Source organism: Notamacropus eugenii, chromosome 6, assembly GCF_028372415.1.
Source record: "Notamacropus eugenii isolate mMacEug1 chromosome 6, mMacEug1.pri_v2, whole genome shotgun sequence".
NCBI lineage: Eukaryota > Metazoa > Chordata > Mammalia > Diprotodontia > Macropodidae > Notamacropus > Notamacropus eugenii.
In genome coordinates this window covers 136,338,872-136,357,908 of record NC_092877.1, presented here as the reverse complement: position 1 = coordinate 136,357,908, position 19,037 = coordinate 136,338,872, and the positions used below count along the sequence as shown (strand labels likewise).

Here is a 19,037-nt window from a genome sequence, read left to right as displayed (position 1 = left end):
GGTGAAAATCAGCAATATTCTCATGACTGATACTAATAGATACCACTAACACAACAAAAGAATATTAAACTATATCAATGTATTTGACTATGGGAAAATGTTAAACAATCATTTACATTAAATGCTTACTATTCATGCCTAATTACTGGGCTGTGCTGCACAAGGACAATTATATGTACATATATATATACATAAATACATTTATATATATACATACATATAAATGCATTTATGTATATATATACACACACATACATACATATATATGCATATATGTAAAATTAACTGTCAGATTAATTTCTATAAGTTGTATTTGATTACAGCACTTAGCACTGTTGTTTTATGCTCACCCTTCCTCATTTGTTCCTTCTACTTCTCTGTTTGAGAGGCAGCCCAGTATAATGGAGAGAGAGCTGACCTTGGAGTCAGAAGACCTGGGATTCAGTCTTTCCTCTGACACGTACTGGCAGAATGACTCTGGGCAAGTCACCTAACCTCTCAGGGCCTCCCACAACCAGAGAAGATTCCAAGCTGCACTGGTCAATGTACACTGAGAATTCCCGCTATTCCAATGAAATCGCAAGACTGGACTAAAAGGAAAAAAAAAATCCTCTTTTCACAATTTCTTAAAATTAGAGTTGGTAAAGCCAAGTTGGCAGATTGTGGGCAGCCATCCAGCTGAACTCTTTCAATATTCCCCTCAAAACAACATTAAAATAACACTTCAAATCAAAGTTGAGCCAACAAAAGGTCGAGTTAAGACATTTTTCCAGCTGAAGAAAACTTAGGAGGTTGGCAGAGAAGCTCTTTGACACCAGAATAGATGCCCGTCTGGAGCCCACACATACAGCAGCTGCAGCAATGACTAGCTACAGCAGCAGTTTCAAGAGTTTTCAGCCAAGAGATGATAAAGGGGTCAGACAACTAGCCAGAAAAAGATTACAGAGCACCCTTTGCTAGCACTGGGCACAGCTGGCTCTGAGTGACAGCTCTATTGTCCATCCACATTTTGGGGTTCCAGATAGCAGTTCCAGGGTGGAGAGAAGTTCTGGGGATAGTCACAAGGTAACAAGGGCCTTGGTCCAGTTCCAAGGCAAAGAGAGCACTAGTGCGTATGGCTGTAGAAGACCAGGGACCCTTTTTGCATAAAGACCAGAACATAGACCAGGAGAGCAGTGACCACACCTCTCCCAGGATCACAGTACTTTGGAAGTGCCAAAAATTTGCAGATCCCCACAACTAGCCCTGAAAACAGAAGCATAAAAAAGCGTGAACCTTGAGAAAGTACTTCCGTATCCCCATGTGAGCAGAGCCCAACTTTAACATAAAGTTCAAAGTCAAGAAATAAATTGGGAAAATGGGCACACAAACAAAAAGAATTTGACCACAAAAAGCTACTACAGTGGCAGGGAAGACCAAGACAACAGTGTAAAAACACCTACAAAGTGTCAAAGAAAATCCTGGAAGAGTTAAAGAAAGAGATAAGATTGGGAGAGGAAAATTTGGGGAAAGAAATGAAAGTGATGTAAAAAAATTATGAAAAAAGAATTAATAGCTTGACAAAAGAGGCACAAAAAAATACTAAAGGAAAATCACATCTTAAAAAACAGAATTGGCCCAATGGTAAAAGAGGCACAAAAATTAACTGAAGAAAGAACTCCTTAAAAAACAGAATTGACCAAAGGTACAAAGGGTATAAAATCTCACTGAAGAAAATAAATCCTTAAAAATTAGAATATGGCAAATGGAACTAATGACTTTATGAAACATGATAAAGGAACAATAAAACAAAGTCAAAAGAATGAAAAAAATACAAGAAAATGTGAAATATCTCACTGGAAAAAAAACTGACCTGGAAAATAGATCAAGGAGAGATCACTTAAGAATTATTGGGCTATGTGAAAACCATGACCAAAGAAAGAACCTTGACATCATATTTCAAGAAATTATCAAGGAAAACTGCCCTCAATATCTTAGATCCAAAGGGTAAAATAGAAATTGAAAGAATATGCCAATCACCTCCTGAAAGAAATTCCAAAATGAAAACTCCTAGGAATATTATATAGAACTTCCAGGTCAAAAGAGAAAATAATTCAAGCAAACGGAAAGAAGCAATTCAAATATTGTAGAGCCATACTCAGGATCACACAAGAGTTAGTGGCTACCACATTGAAAGAGAAGAGGGCTTGGAATATGAATTTAGGGATACCTAAAGACAAAGGCAGTTGGAGTTAGATGACTTGCCCAGTTCATACACCTAGTTAGTGTCTGAAGCCAGAGTTGAACTCAGGATCTTCTGACTCCCAAGTATTGACTCCAGGGTCAGTACTTTATTCACTGTGCTACCTTGCTGCCCTTACTTGTTGCCTTTTGTTGTGATCCATAGTTAAAGGTTTTAATGTAGTTACTGAAATACTATTGATTAGAGAAAGGCAAATTAAAACTCTGACTGGTCACACCTATCAGAAATGAGAAATTCAGGAAGGGCTGAGGGAAAAAATAAGTACAATAATGAACTGTTGGTGGGCCAGTGAAATGGTCCAACTATTCTGGGGAATAATTAGGAACTCTGGCCAAAGGGTTATAAAACTGTGCATGCTCTTTGACCTAGCAATACCACTACTAAGTCTGTAGCCCAAAAAGATCAAAGAAAAAGAAAAGGGATATATATATATTTATATATAAATTTATAAATATTTATGTATTTATAATAGTTCTTTTCGTGGTGGCAAAGAATTGGAAATCAAGGGGACACTCATAAGTTGCAGAATGACTAAACAAGTTGTGGCAAAGGGTTGTGATGGATTGTCATTATGCTATAAGAAATGATGAGAGGAGTGGTTTCAGAAAAATATGGCAAGACCTGTATGAACTGATCCAAAGTAAAGTGAAAACTGGGAGATCATTGTGCACAGTAATGGCAATGTTGTAATGGTGAACAGCTGTGAAAGACCTGGCTACTGTGATCAATACAATGATCTAAGACGATTTCAAAGGGCTCATGGTGAACAAAATGTTATCTGCCTCCAGAGAGAGAGCTGATGAACTTTGAGTGCAAATCAAAATATAATTTTCTCACTTCCTTTATTTTTCTTACTTTTTTTGAAATATGGCTAATATGGAAATATGTTTTACATGATTTCACATGGATAACTGATATATCACCTGCATTCTCAATGGGTTGAAGATGAAATGGGAGGGAGGGAGAAATTTGGAACTCAAAATGTGAAAAAGAAAAAAAAATATTTAAAAGAAATAATAAATTAGAAAAAATTAAAGTGACCCCAATTAATACCAGTCTTTGGTTATATTTTGCTGGAGATAAGGAATGGGTATGCCGATAGATAGATGATAGATAGATAGATAGATAGATAGATAGATAGATAGATAGATAGATAGATGATAGATAAATGGAGACATAGATGGAGATATATACATATAGGTTTATGTTTATAGATATACATATCTTGCATATAATGTGAAATAGAGAGAGAGAGACAGAGAAAGAGACACACAGAGAGAGAGAGAGTAGAGAAAGACAAAGAGAGTAAGGGAAAAGCATTGATAAGGGAAGTCAAGAAAGGCTTTCCATAGGCAATCAGTGCCCTTCCTTCTTGAGAATACGGTATAATTATCAATTGATAAGCCTATCACTATCTTGAACTTCCCTAACTAGTCTAGATAAATCACAGATTTTCTACAACAAAGACATTTTGCTGTTCATAATCAATGTTTCTAACATTGCCATTGGAAGATAGGGTGGGAATATTATTGGGATACTTTTAGGGACATGTAAAGTATGTTACTTGGAATCTTCTAGCTATATAACTATATGCTTCAAAAAAAATGGACTGGACTTGGAATCATGAGACTAGCCTCTGACACTTAGTAGCTTTGTGACCCTTGACACATCACCTAAGCTCCCCTAGCCTCACTCTCCTTGCTTGTAAAATAGGGATTTCAATACCTGGACTACTTAAGTCACATGAGAAAAGTCCTTTATTAACCTCAAAGCATCATGCAAATGTGAGTTTTCATCAATATTGTTCCTTGTTCTTCCATTCTGTAGACTCTCATGGGAATAAGACTTGCTGACCATCTCTCTCTCTCTGTACAGGATCAGCACCCAGTAGGACTCTCAAGGACCACAGGCCCTATTCAGCCTTCTGTGGCTCCAGGCTCCAGCAGCATAGTCACTGGTGCCAACCCAGGGGGTCCCAGCTTCCTGACCACCCAGCCCCAGGCAGCCATCATGAAGCAGATGCTCATTGATCAAAGGGCACAGTTGATGGAACAGCAGAAGCAGCAGTTTCTGAGAGAGCAAAGGCAGCAGCAGCAACAGCAGATTCTGGCTGAACAGGTAACAGTAACACAGCCTACTTCTCTACGCTCACTGTGAGCAGCCTGGTTCAAGCCCTCATTACCCTGCAGGCAAGGGCAGCCTCCTCTTGCCTGCCTCCACTGCCCAGGGAGAGAAGTCCTCATTGGCTTTGGAGTCGAGATGAGAATGTGAGCTTCTCGAAGACAGGAACCATGTGTTGGCCTTTTTGTATCCCTAGCCCTTAGCACAGTGCCTGGCACTATGGCACCACCTAGCTGTCTCCAACATACTTCAGTCTTTCACATGGGATTCAAGGTCCACCCTAGCTAGGCACTAACCTACTTTTATAGCTTTCTATCATACCAGTGTTCTACCATATATTCTATACTTGAGCCAAACTGGAAACAGTTAATTAAGTAACTTGCTCAGTGTCACACGTTTCATGAACATGCCCCTCCTATTCTTTCCTCTGCACATTCTTTCCCTTAAGCCTAGAATAGACTTACTCCGCTTCCTCACCTGTTAAATTCCTCCCTATCTTTTAAAGCCCAACTCGAAAGCTACATTCTCTAGGAAGCTGTCCCTAATACCTTGTGTTCAGCACCAGCCTCTTCTTCTTCCTTGGACCTCTCACATAACACTTTGTGCTCTGACAAGGGCACTCAGCAGTTTGTGGGTTACAGGTGTCTATGAATATCATGCCTCCCTACTAGACTGTCACCTCCACACCACTCTGACTTTGGAGTATAAAATCTGGTTTCAAACCCTCACTCTGCCCCTGTGACCTGGTACAAGTTGTTTTGCCCCTTAAACCTCAGTTTCCTCATCTGTAAAAGGGGGATGAGATATTCCACTTGATTTTCTAGCTTCAAAATCCTATGAGCTCTTAGTTTTATAGATTTAAGAGCTACAAGAGAAGTAGAGTGGCATAGTGAAGAGAGAAAGCCATCCTTATCAATAAGACTAGTGTTCAAGACCTGCCTCTGACAATTATGAACTCTGTGACCCTGGGCAAGTTATTTGGGGACTCAGGAAACCCTCAAAGACTGTAAGTTGCAAAGTGGCCAATCTCCATGAGGAGAGGGAATTTCCTTACCAAAATCTCCCTAAATCAATGAAAACACAGATCCATTTTACAAAGAGAGGGGAAAAAAGTCTGCAGATCTTATTTGGTCCTCAAAAATAACCCTAGGTACAATTATGGTTTCCATTTTACAGATAAGGACACTCAGACTTAGAGAGGCCAAAGGACTTGTCCAGAGTCACACAGCTAATAAATGCTAAAGCAAGATTTGAACCTGGCCCTTCTTGACTCCAGATCTAACGCTACAACTGTTACTCTATCACGCTGCCTCTCTTCCTTATCTTAATATTGTATTTCCTCTAACTAGAGATTAATAAATGTTTGTTAAGTCAATGCTATTCAACACAGCATTACCTAGTACCTGTCAAGTAAATGTTTGTATAGACTGAAATGAATTTGATTTGAAAGGAATTTGAGACAGTAGACATGTATATAAATGTATATAGACATTGTGACACCCTGTTGGACAGAGATAGGCTCCATTACTTCTCAGACTTTCCCCCATCTCCTCTTGTGCTTAAGCATAGCGTTCTAATCAGTGGTTAGCAAAGTGTGGAACCTCGGAGGGACCACAAGGTCAAAGCTATCTTCGTACTAATACTAAAATATATTAATTTCTGATACAGTAAATATGATAGGTATAACCCACATGAACAAAAACTCTTGGAGGGAGGGTCCTGAATACTTTTTAAGAGTATAAAGAGGTCCTAAGGTCAAAGATGTTTAAGAATCACTCTTCTATATACTAGGTATTTGGTGACCAATTGTTATTTCTTTCCATCAGCAATATTTCTGCCAGTCCGTCAACAAACTTTTATTAAGTGCCTGTTATGTGCCATGCACTGTGCTAAAGATACAGAGATAACGAAGAAGATATAGACAGGGTTTCCCACCTTTTCTTTTTAGTCTTTGTGCTTCTTAGCTTCCAATAAGTTCTCCTGGTTCCCCTATTCAATATGAAAGGAAATGAATTCATGGTAAATAAATTTACTGTGTATCTGCACCTAAAAAAATAAAATAGATTAACTGATTTCATTAGATAATAGGGCTACTTACCAAATATACCCTAAGCCACTTTGACAAGCTTCTCTTAACCATTGGGGATATATGTGCCACAGATAGGGGAGTAATGCCCTAGATTGGGAACCCCCACTCTAAATAAAATAAGGGGAGGGAGAAAGCCCTTTGAGCTGCAGGGATCAGGGGAGTTTTCACAGAGGAGGTAGCACCTCAGATGAGCCTTGATGGAAGAGGAGAATTTCAACAAGAAAGCAAGAGACAGCAGGAGGAACTGAGGGGTCATCCAGTAGATTATCCCTTACCTGGATTTTGGGCCTTCTCTAGCATGGTGCAGTACACACCGCAAGCACTTAACAAATATTTCTTGTTGATTCTGGTACTTGCTATTTTCCACAAATAGTGAGCAAGTTCTTTTCCTTCAGCCTCCTGTTCCTCTTCCACTGATACATCAAGGACACATGAGTAGTCTCATCTGTCAATATAGTCCCAAATTGCCTAAGACTCCCAGAGCTTAAATTATTTGCTCATCGTCATGCAGCTAGTGAGCGTCAGAGGTGTAGTTTGAACCTGATTTCCCTGACACCAGGTCCAGCACATCACCCACTATCCTATGCTACCTCTATATTCCTCATCCATAAAACAAGAGATAATAATATTCATAATATCTACTGTTCAGGATTCTTCTAAAGAGAGTGCATTACAAACCCTAAATCAGGAGAGAAATGGAAGGTTTCTTGATTTGTATGCTCATCTTTTGCCTCTGTTTGTGATTTGTTTTTGTGCCTGAGTGGCCTTGTAATTATCTTCTTTTTTACAAGGCAGACCAACAGCCTTCCAGCTAAAAAAAGAGACAAACCTTTGTTCCTTCCACCCCGCAGTCAGTATGTGACAAGGAGCCACACTAATATCTTTCAGGCAATGATAAATGATGCATCTGGGAGGACACTATACTTTGCAAATCCTTTCTCCCAGCCTGTCTTAGTGACTTTCAGATTTTCCTGTGGTCCTTCTCAGCAACGGCTTCTGTTACATGTGTGATTGCTATGGTCAAGACACGAAAGGTATAGTCCAGAGAACCCAGGAGAGATTTAGCTGAACCAGTTCAGGGGTGTTAGGAAGATGGGGTCCCAGTTATCAGGATCAGCTGATCCACAGAGAGCTAAGAGGAAATGGGCTAAGCTCCCATGAGGCAAGAAGTTCAACACCATTTATGGGCACTGGAATGACGAAAATTTGAGGAGAGAATAGTTCTAAGAAAGGTGGTGAAAAGGAAATAGTGGATGAGAGGTCCGCTCTTTCCTGAGTTCAGGTTAATTCAATTCAGGCCACAAAGAGTTAATAAATACCTACTGTGTGCCAGATACTATACAAGGCACCAGGAATACAAGGTCAAAAGTAAAACTCTATTGTTCTGGGAGATACAACATCCACACAGAAGTAAAATACAAAGAATATATATACAATGCACTTTTGAGAGGGAAAGAGTATTATAAATGATTAATCTTTACTCACTACATGAAGAGTTGACTATAGCCCAGTGCTACAGCTCACATTGAATCCAGGCCGGCCCTCCTCATCCCTATCCCCTTATCCACATTCTGGTTTATCTTCCCTGCAGTATTATGAAAGCCTGCCCATAAGATCTGGAACCTGGGGGTGACATCACAACTGGGAACAAATGTATTACCTACTATCTAGATTAGAGGATGGTGTAAAGAAGATACTACTTAAAAAGCAAGAGCACAAATAGCTGGCATTCTTATCCTTAACCATAACAATTAACAAGGAAAACACCTGCAAAGTAAAAGGCATTGTATGGATGATACTGTCATAACTCCTCATAACATTGAATTGTCTCTTAAATAAGATCAGTAATCACTGAAAAGAGTTCAGCCTAACCATCCACATAGGAAAAACCAAGTGGATGAAGAGTATATACTTTGTATTTTGCTTCTGTGTTGATAAGCTGTATCTCCCAGGACAAGAATGCTTCACTTCTGTCTTTGTATCACTAGTACCTTGTGTACAGTGCTTGACACAGAGTGGAGGTATGTATTAACTTTGCAGCCTGGATTGAATTAGCCTGAACTCAAAAAAAGAGCAGATCCCTTATTGTCTAGATCTTTTTATGCAGTTGGGTGGAGAAGTTTTAGAGCTCATCCATCAGTACATATGTATTAGACCTTGAACAGGGACAGTGAGCTGGGCCCAGGGTAAAGCAGGAGGAGAATAGACTACATTTCATATTGGGAAATTCTGTTAAAGACCTGAAGCTTCCTCCTGTAGCAAAGGCCCTTTCTTTTCAACATCAATATTCTGATGATCTCTGACTATGAGTCATGAAAATCTAGTTTTCAAAGAATTGAAAGCTAAGGATCACCCACAGAATGATGCAGAGAAGGTGTAAACAGGCTGTATTCCATTAAAAATGAGGAATCATGTGCAAAGAGTGGTGTAAAATATATCAACCAAGAAATGTAACCAGAAGAAAAAAAAAAACAGCTGCATGTGAGTGTGAATAAGGAATCACCTCCTCTTCTGGCATCCACATGACGTCAAAAGAACTCAAGTACAGTGCCCAATGGTGAGTGAACCCACTGTGACAGATTTGTGATTAGACAAGAATGAGAAGTGTGTACACTTAACGGCCCTAGATGGGCAGTTATTGTCTGCCTCTCTGGGGGAAGTACATATAGCAATCAGATCACAGCTTATTACTAGAATGTTACAACATGTGCCATTGGAATTTATCTTGCCAAGGTCACACAGGTTGTAAGTAGCAGAGATGGAAATTGAACCCAGGATCTTCTGGCTCTCTCTCCAGTACCTTTTCCACCATATCACATTCCAAGTTTTCCATGTCAGAATCACTGGAGGATTTAATTAATTCTGTGTCATTGTTTCTCTCTCTCCTTTCCCCTCCCTGCTTGCTCTGACTTCATTTCCCTCTCCATGTTTCTTCCTGCCCTTTTTCCTTCCAATCCAGCAGTTGCAGCAATCACATTTGCCCCGGCAGCATCTCCAGCAACGGACCCCTTATCCAGTGCAGCAAGTCAATCAATTTCAAGGTAAGGCTGGAGCCTAACAGTTTGCTACCCTCCTAGGAAAGGTGCAGCTATGGGACCAGGACTGATAATGTCTTCCATGTCACATTTTTCATGTAATGTCTTGATCATCTTACTGATCAGAGAAGCAAATCCTATCCCATTGTCCTCTTTGCTTCCTTGAATTTAGTGGTGGGTAGGAAGTCAGAGTTCATGCAATAGAAGGAAATGCTCCAACTTGTAACCATCTCTGGTTACTGCTGATTTTAGAGGATAAGCAGATCGTTAAAGACTGATTTGAACATCCCAGCCTTGATGAATATTTTTTTTCAAATCATGACCCTAAAAGGAACAGAGAGAACATTGTATAACATCCTTATGAAATGTAGAGGGTTGGGTTAGCTTTGAAAGTTGTAGTCTCTACAGAAACGTTCCTCATGTGTTTCCCTGGTACAAGTTGCTGAGGGGGTACAGGGGATGACAATAAGGCCTAAACTGACTGTTCCTCTGCCCGGAATAGGAATTATCATTGCAATACAACTGAGGGTATCAACAGAGAAAAAGTAGCAGAAATTCTAATGAACTGTATTTTTCCGATCTGAGAAACATCTCAGTGAAGTCAGGGATACTTGATATCCAGCAAGGAGACTGGAGAGCATGTCATATATAAGAAGATTGAATTGGGGGTGTTTTGCTGGAGAAAGGATGACTTTTGAGGCAGACAGTATCTGTCCTCAAATATTTGAAAGTGTGTCATGTGAAAGAGAGATTAGACATATTCTTCATGGCCTCAGAGGGAAGAACTGGGAGCAAAGGGGGAACATTTTCAAGTCAGGCAGCTAGAGCTACCCAAAAGAAGAATGGACTGCCTTGAAGATATTGATTTCCCCTGTGACTGGAGATCTTCCATTGGAATTTGGGTAAATATTTGTCACAGATATTATCAAATGACTTCTTTTTCCAACATGGCTTGGACTATGGGACCTTCGAAGATCTCTCTTAACTCTGAAATTCTAAGATCCAAGGAACCTCTTTGGAAAAATACCCACCTTTCTATTGAGTTCTTCTCTGACTCCATCCTTATCCATCCCTACCAAACCTGCCTACCCATCAGTTTAGGTCCCTTCACTCTTTACATTTAGAATGGAAAAATTCACTAGGGTTCTAGTCATAAAATCAATTCTAGTACTCTCTGAAGGAGTATCTTTTTTAAAAAATTGGTGAGTCAGTTTTTCATACCTCTTATTACAAGACACAGCATGGTGTAGTGGCTAGAGAGCTGACCTTGGAATCAGGGAGACCTGGGTTCAAGTCATGCCCCTAAATAAATACTGGTTGAATGACCTCAAACAGATCACTTAACCTCTTGGTGCCCTGAGCAGTAAAATTCTCTAAGATTATAAATTTCAGAGAGGATGCTTATCAGCCCTAGTACAGGAATTTCTTCATGGATAACTCCATACACCAATAAGACCACAGGTCTAGACCCTGTATCTATTCAGAACACAGTTCCTAGTGCCCCTCCTCCCCTACCACTCACACACGCCTATACCCCTTTAGATTGTATTTGGAGAGGACAGTGATCTGGATCTATGATTTCATCAATGTAAAAAATTCCCTGGGGTGGGACCCGTGAGGACACAGAGAGGTTGAGTAACTTGGCCTTGCTCACACAGCCAGCATATGGTCAGAGGCATACCATGCTGACCCAAGTCTATCCCTCTTCTCACTATACTCTGCTGCCTTTCAGACTGTATTAAAGGGAGAAAGTAATTTGGTTAATCCTGTAGTTCTTCCTGAGCTGTTTTTAAGGCATGCCACACATGAAATCCTGATCTCATTGGGTGACCAACCCACATTTGGCAAACTGCTGATAGGCTTGAGATGTTCTGCATTTTTAGAAATATCTCTTAAAGGACTTTCTTTTCTTGCTTTACTTCTGGTTCATGGTCTTTAAACACATCCCTTTGCACCTTTCTGTAATCCCAATTCACATAGGATGTATATGTAGCAAATCTCTACATGGGCAAAAAAAGCAAGAAAAGATTAGGATGTCTTGGCTGCTTGATACAAGACTATATAGTACATCTTTTAGTATTTTCCATATTTTTCATGTCTTTGACAAACACTGCTGCTATGCTGATGTTACACATCTGGGAGAATATCAGACTGATGGATAAGGAAACATTGTCCTTCCTGAGAAGGCCTGTCAGAAATAGCTCCCAGACTGTTCCTCCTCCATACTTTTAGCACTCTTCTTTTCAAAGGACCTAATGACTGTCTTTCTCTTTCTTATTGAGTCCTATACCCCTTGGCAATGTTATATGCCCATGGGGAAATGGTTATTTTTCACAAATATGAACTCCTCCCGGAGGGAAGATAGAACTGAGGCCTTTTAGGAAACAACTGGCATGTTATTGACTCTGGCTGAATATGGAAGAATTGGCTTTGACATTGGGCTATTAGCCAGAAAACAATAAAATTAAATCGACCACAATTTTTCAGGATAGTACCTGCGTGTTCAGCTATAAAAGAGACCCGTTGCCCAACATACATCCTAATAAAGTGAAGAATAAAGCTAATCTTTGGAGGAACATTTTCTTTAAGCTCACTTTCTCTGAACATTTAAAATTACTACGGGCATACAAGAACAATAAATAATTCTAATTTCTTTTCATGGGCAAATATGCAGCTGATTTAAAAATAACATTTCTTCTACATGTAGATAGTGCAATTAATTATGCTACGTTTTAAGAAATAGAAGTTGGTTAGGACTGAGATTCTAAGACTCATTGAAGGGCTTTATAGATTTGCAGTATTCTGTGAAAGCAACCCCGAATTAGTTAAAAACAACAGATCTTAAATTGTACACAATTAGTATAGGGTTTGAATTGCAGAAAATCAGTAGGCGCTGGAAAAGTATCCTTGCCGATGGCCTTGTTTCTAAATTACAGAGCCATGAGGTAGACCCTTGCATCTGTCTCTAGTACAACCACCCCATACTTATCCAAAGTAAGCCTGTGAATCAGCCACAGAATGATGGACAAGATGGGCCATTTTGTTTTTTCAGTCAATTTGGGATTTTTCAGCCATCTCAATGACCTATTTGTTCCCAGTTAATCAGATTGTCCATGTGGACGGCCTAATTCCTAGTGTCAATTATCATAAGCCTTCATGGGGAAATAATTGGACCAAATCTGTGAGAGCCAGCATGCTGTAGTCAGCAAAGGACAGACCTTGGATTCTGAAAGTCCTGCATTCAAGTCTTATCTCTGGTTCATACTAACCTAAATGTGTGATCCTAAGCAGGTCATTTAATCTTGCCCCCAGGCAACTCTTTTAAGGCTCTGAATTACAGAATATTTATTGATTTGCATTGACGGAGAGTTTTTAAACTATGGGTACCCTATTCTAGAGAGCCAGATTAAAATATATTGGGGAAACATTTAGCAAACTAAGTAAAAGCAATACAACATAGATAATTTTTGTGTTTTTCTAAGTAAACTTGGGCTGACACAGATCTGTTTGTGTTTGACACCATTGCCCCACACTAAAGAAAAATGAGGAAATAAGTGACAAGACTTTGCCTAAATTTTTTATTTGAGTTTTAGCAGGTGTTATTATCCCTGTTTTTTAATCCAGAAATTGATACTCGGAAAGTTTGTTACCAGAGCTCCTCAAGCTCCCGCTGTAATTAGACATCAGAGATGGGATTTGAATTCCCAGCTTCCCTACTAGTCAAGCACTCTTTTCACAGTGCCACTGCGTGCTTCGTAGTCTACCACATCACAAAGTTGCAATGCATAATGTCACCTAGTGTTGGAACAGAAATCCTTGATTTGCTTTAACATTTTACTTAACTCAGTGATGCCCAAAGGTAAAAATAATTGTTAAGGCTTTTACCTGAGTGCAGTGAGATATTACTCCCCAAGTTATTTTCACTGTTCAGTTCAGAATGTTATTGACCCACCAAGCCAAATAAACATGAGTCATGATAATAATTCCTACAATTGTTTCTCTTAAGTAAAACTAGTAAGTGTGGAAACATATTTGTTGTCCAGAAATCAATAAGACAAAAACCCACCCCTTCTTCTGTCAAGATTCTGGATTTCAAGGTTAGACTATCCTCATCTGGTTTCTCATCACTGTTCTAAGGTGGGGTAAAATTTACTTATTGTATCAATTGGCCCAGAGACTTCATTTTCTTTAAGTGGGCAGGAAAAACAATTTTTCTTCTTCTCATAGACTTAATCAGTAGCAAGGACATAGAAAAATCCATTGGTACTTCCCTCCCAGGCTATTAAAATATTGGTCCCCTGTTCCCATTATCCCTATTGTCTCTTCCTTGTTTGAAAACTTCCTGGAACCCAGGGAGAAGTGAGCCCGTGTGGTTCATTTGGACTACGTGACTTGGGATCGATATTTGAGTTCAACTTTGATACAGATCTCTGCATCATTAAAACCACACTAGAGATCTACAGAGAAATGATAATCCCTTACCTCAACAGCAGGCTGAGCCAGAGCAAAACATCTGGGAAATTTCAGGGTGAGCAAGGAACATTTTGGTAGTTCTGGCTCTTGCCCACATTACTCTGACACATGAAAAAGCACCGAGTCCAGAAATATGGAAACCCTGCGATGGCGTCCCCCAAATTCCTCCAGCTCACAGGAGCCCCTTCTTAAACAAGAACCCCTCCAACACTGTTGAGGTCTTAAGGACAATTAGTTTGATGGCCTTTCTTTATAGTATTTCATGTTCCACATCACAAATTGAATCTGTAATATGATCAGCAGTTCCCACGTAAGGTAGCTTGGGAAATGAATGAGCTTTTGCTTCCAAGGAAGCTGGAACTTTCTTGGTGAAGGAAAAAACACATTACATTATCAGCACTAATGAAAGTATGGTCAGGGCATCATTGATCCTTTCACAAAAAGGATATCTCCATGCCAAAAGATCATCCTGGGAAATCAAAGATTTCTGGGAATAAGTTCATTCATTTGTTCATCCATTCATTCAATAAACGGTTACTAAGGTCCTGCTATGTACCAGGTACCGTTGTAGGCACTGACCAAAAAAAACAACAAAAAAACCCAGCCCCCATCCTTAAAGAGCTTACATTGGGTGGGGGTGGAGAGGGCAAAGGAGAGGGGGAGAGGGAAGAAGGAGGAGAAGCAACTACACAAATAGTAAATGTAGATATATTAACCCATTCTTATAGAGAATGTCTAGAAAACATTTTATTTGAAAGGAATAGAAAGAGGATATTTGTGTGAAAAATACAGATGAAAACAGCTTGAGGAGTGATATCAACAGTTAACAGGGACCTAAGAGAAGAGCAGCCCCTCAGACAAAATTGCTTAAGGAGAGACAAGAATAGTTCTGAGAGGACCTGAGTGAAAGCAGTCCCCTCACATGTAAAAGAAGCGACTTTCAGCTGCAATGCATTGTTTCCCAGGAGCTAATTTCTATAGGACTGCTTTCAGGACGTGGAAGTTTATTGCAGGAAAATGGAATCAAAGAACTGTTTAGGGACTATGAAGCAATTGTATATTGACTTTATGTTCTCTCATTCGTAGATGTATAAATAAATTAATGTATAGGGCAGGGTGGGGCAAGGTTGTGTGGGAGTGCACTCACAACTAGGGCATCACAAAAAACACTTGGGTAGCAGGAGGTGGTACTTATATTGAACCTTGGAAGAAAACAGGGATTCTAAGAGGCAGAGATAAAAAACAAATGTATTCCAAGACATAAATGACTTATTTTCTCAGCCTATTTGGCTTCAGTGTATAATTTTCTCTGGGAAAAAAAATGAGTGGTGTGGCCTTTTTCTTTCCCTCACAGGTTCTCCCCAGGATATAGCAGCCGTGAGAAACCAGGCAGCTCTCCAGAGCATGAGAGCTTCCCGGATGATGGCCCAGAGTGCAGGCATGATGGGGATGGGACCTTCCCAGAACCCTGGGGCCATGCCTTCTGCAGCAGCTCAGTCTGAGCTTGGAATGACCCCTTACAGCAACACCTCCGCCAGCCAACCAGGAATGTACAACATGAGTGCAGGGATGAGCCAAATGCTACAGCACCCAAACCAAAGTGGCATGGGCATGTCCCACAACCAGGCCCAAGGCCCGAGGCAGCCTGCAGCCACTCAAGGAGTTGGCATGGTGAGTGGGTTTAGCCAGAGCATGCTGGTGAACTCAAGCATCCCCCAACAACATCAGCAGATGAAAGGACCTGTAGGACAGGCCTTGCCCAGGCCCCAAGGCCCTCCAAGACTTCAGAGCATTATGGGCACTGTCCAACAAGGAGCACAAAACTGGCAGCAGAGGAGCTTACAGGGCATGCCGGGGAGGACTAGTGGAGAGCTGGGTCCATTCAACAATGGTACTGCTTATCCCATGCAGGCTGGACAGCCTAGGCTGACCAAGCAGCATTTCCCACAGGGGATGGGCCAGTCAGTCGTGGACACCACGGGCACAGTGAGAGCTCTCAACCCAACAACCATGGGTCGGCAGATGATGTCATCCCTCCCTGGGCAACAAGGGAACAACCAGACAAGACAAATGGTTATGCCTGGCATGAGTCAAGGGGTCCCTGGCATGCCAGGATTTAGCCAGCCTCCAACCCAGCCACCGATGCCGAGTGGCAACTTTGCCTCAAGCAGCCAGAGTCAGGCATATGACCGGAATCCATCCCAAGATATACCTTATAATTACACCAGTGAAGGAGCTGGGGGTTCTTTCCCCAACCTACCAGAGGGTGCTGACCTGGTGGACTCCATCATCAAAGGCGGGCCAGGGGATGAATGGATGCAAGAACTTGATGAGTTATTTGGCAATCCCTAGTCGCAGGGGACCCTGAGAGCCAAAACTCTAGTGGTTAAAGTTTAAAAAGAAAAAAAAAAGGAAACAGGATGTCATCCCATCCTTGTTTTTTATTTTTTTTTTTTAATCTGTGCAAATTGAGCTGAACTGTAGCAGGCAGATGGTGGAAGTTAAGGGTGGCAATTTCCAGCCACCGTAAGCCACATTTTGCAAAACTTCCACATATAGCAATCTCAACTCCACGGCACATGCCTACTGGGTGTGAGAGAGACAGACAGAGGGATAGGCTGGGGAAAAAATCCATACCAGCCTTTGGCCCCAGGGGACAACCCTTCCTCTGCTCCCAGAGCCCTCTGTGTGGGATGAGTTGCCAGTCCCCACGAGCTGAGAAGGACTGCTATCCAAAGTCAAGGAGTCCCCTGGTTTGTCCAGCCTGAGGTCTTCTCAGGCCATCAGAAAAGACAGATTCTCAGGCCATGGAGAAGACCACCTTCCCACCAAAGCTGTTGGGTGATTGCACAGGCCAGGCACCGGTGGATCAGGATTGTGCCGAACTCTGGGTGGAAACAATTCCAGGTTTAAAGACATGCTACTGTATTGAGAGGGTGGGCAGAAACACCAGTGATGACTTCCTTGGGAATCTCTGAGACAGCCTAGAGACCCACTCCCTGTCTCCATGATGAACCCCAAGAATCCTAGAGGCATTGCTGTCTGATGCTGCCCAAGGATAGCCAGGTGAGCTTGGAGGAGGAGCATGAATTAGATGATATAAAGAAAAGAGGCCCTTGGAAGATGAGGTAATCACTGTTGTGACTAGTGCTCATGGCCACTGTTTCATAGCTGGAAGACTTGAGGGCTTCCCAAGCTATGGTACAGTGCTTATAAAACTAGAGAGTTTTTCACATCTCTCCTTCTGACAGTGTAGCGTCTAAAGAGGGGGGGTGATGGACAGACATCCACTGGACCCTGGAGATGTCACTCAGGCCCATCTCCTACCCCCCCATTCCCTACTTTTGCTTCTTCTTCTCCTGCTCCCTACCCCCAACCCTGACTCCTACTGCCTAGTTCATACAGCTTTTTCTTACCGGTATCCCAAATGAAGCTACATCCTTTAACTGAACCTGGTCATGGCCAAAATGAATGACAGAAGGAATTCTGCTATGCCAGATATTGAAAAGGGACTCTGGCATTTCCTGCCTCTGAAGTGTAGAAAAATTACTGGTACTAGCTGCCTGGACCATGGAAGTCTACTGTTTGGCAGTACTTGTAAGGTATTGGCCCTGCAATTCTAACATCCCTAAATGGGATGGACCTTCAGGAGGATCATTCTGGTCAGTTTGGGTCAGTTTACTAAATTGCACCCCTGACTCTTTGGTTAGGGTTCAGTCATCTGGGGGAAAAGTCATCCCCAACATCTTATTCTGCCAATAACATCTCTTTTTTTTTGCAGATTGAATACAAATTTTCTGAGAGTTTAGGAGGCTGATGTCAACTAATACATCTGGCTAAATTTATTTTTAGAAAGGGAATGTGGTCCCTGTCACTTGAACTAAATGCTCCCCACCTTATCATCCCTTAATCTACCCTGCATAATTCTCCCAATCGACCCTGTCCAAAGGCACCAACAATTTAGCTTACCTGTGTTCCTTTATTTCTTGCCAGTTCCCCTGTTTCCCCTCCTACCACTTCATCACAGGGACCATGTGCCCTCAGAAATCTCTAGCTAGAAGAAGGCAAGGAGAAAAGTTAGTAAAACAATCTTTGGTCTTTGGTCCTGATGATGCTGGGTCAATCCTGTGCAGGTGCTCTTAGCTCACCCAGAACGAGAGCCGACAGCATTGAAACCCACAGATACATTTGGAGAATGAGAGGTGTAGATTGACCTAAGCTGGGAGGAACTCCAAAGAATAAGAGTTTGAGTGGAAGACTAGGGTAGGAGGAGATGAGCTGCCAAACCCTGCCCTTAGCTTACCCCCTGGAAAGGAACCAGTGCATGAATCTGCAAATAGCAAGGGAGAGGATGCAGAGCTAGTAGTGGCACCATATTGGTGAGAGGGACATGGCAGTTGCTGCTCTGATTCTCCCAGGAGGGCACTGCAGGACCGGAGATCCCTGAAGATTAAGCCACATTACCAGGGAAACGAAGAAGAAAGATAGATGAAAACCAAAAATGAAACAAACGAACACACAAAAAGAAACAACCAAGTTATGAAAGGAAAGGAGAAAATACAAAACGCATCCACCTTTTTCTGAGAGGTACAGGAAGCCAACGAATATGCCGATGTCAGGAAGCTAGAGGTGAGTGATGGAGACAGAGGCTCTATCATCTTTGAAAAGCTTCCTCTGAATACTCTGTACTGGGACCAACTAAACAAGAGGTAGATTTTAATTATTTTTTTTTACTACGGTGCTGATGTATATGTAATGTCTAAAAAAAAAAGTTATTTGTAAATATGTTTTTACAATCCTGCAAATATCACTGGGTCTACTATCTGTAAAATATATACATATGAATATATATATACCGTTTGTTTAAAATAGAGTATTTTTATTTCATTCCTTAACTCATCATCACTGCAATGGCATTACACTTCAGACTACATCTGATTACTAATTTGTACTGTATTATCTGATGGCAACTGGTTCCATTCTATTCAGATTTTTCTAGTTTTCTGTTTTTACCTTGTACATTGAGCACTGCATATTTCCTTCCAAGAACTGTACAGAACTCTGAAATGTAGAGATG

At 41.1% G+C, this 19,037-nt stretch overlaps 1 protein-coding gene across 2 annotated transcripts in view; it reads left to right on the top strand.

Annotated features, from left to right (window-relative positions):
- The window catches only part of MAML3 (mastermind like transcriptional coactivator 3), a 526,570-nt gene extending 508,065 nt beyond the window's left edge, over nt 1-18,505 (top strand). The window contains exons 3-5 of one of the 2 annotated variants that reach the window (XM_072621097.1): nt 4,118-4,360; nt 9,415-9,493; nt 15,315-18,505. In XM_072621097.1, coding sequence (XP_072477198.1) covers nt 4,118-4,360; nt 9,415-9,493; nt 15,315-16,312 — 1,320 coding nt within the window. In that variant the 3' untranslated portion in view covers nt 16,313-18,505. Of the gene's footprint in view, nt 1-4,117; nt 4,361-9,411; nt 9,494-15,314 lie in introns of both variants that reach the window. The other variant, XM_072621096.1, reaches the window with a different exon arrangement.
- The last annotated feature ends 532 nt before the right edge of the window (nt 18,506-19,037 follow it).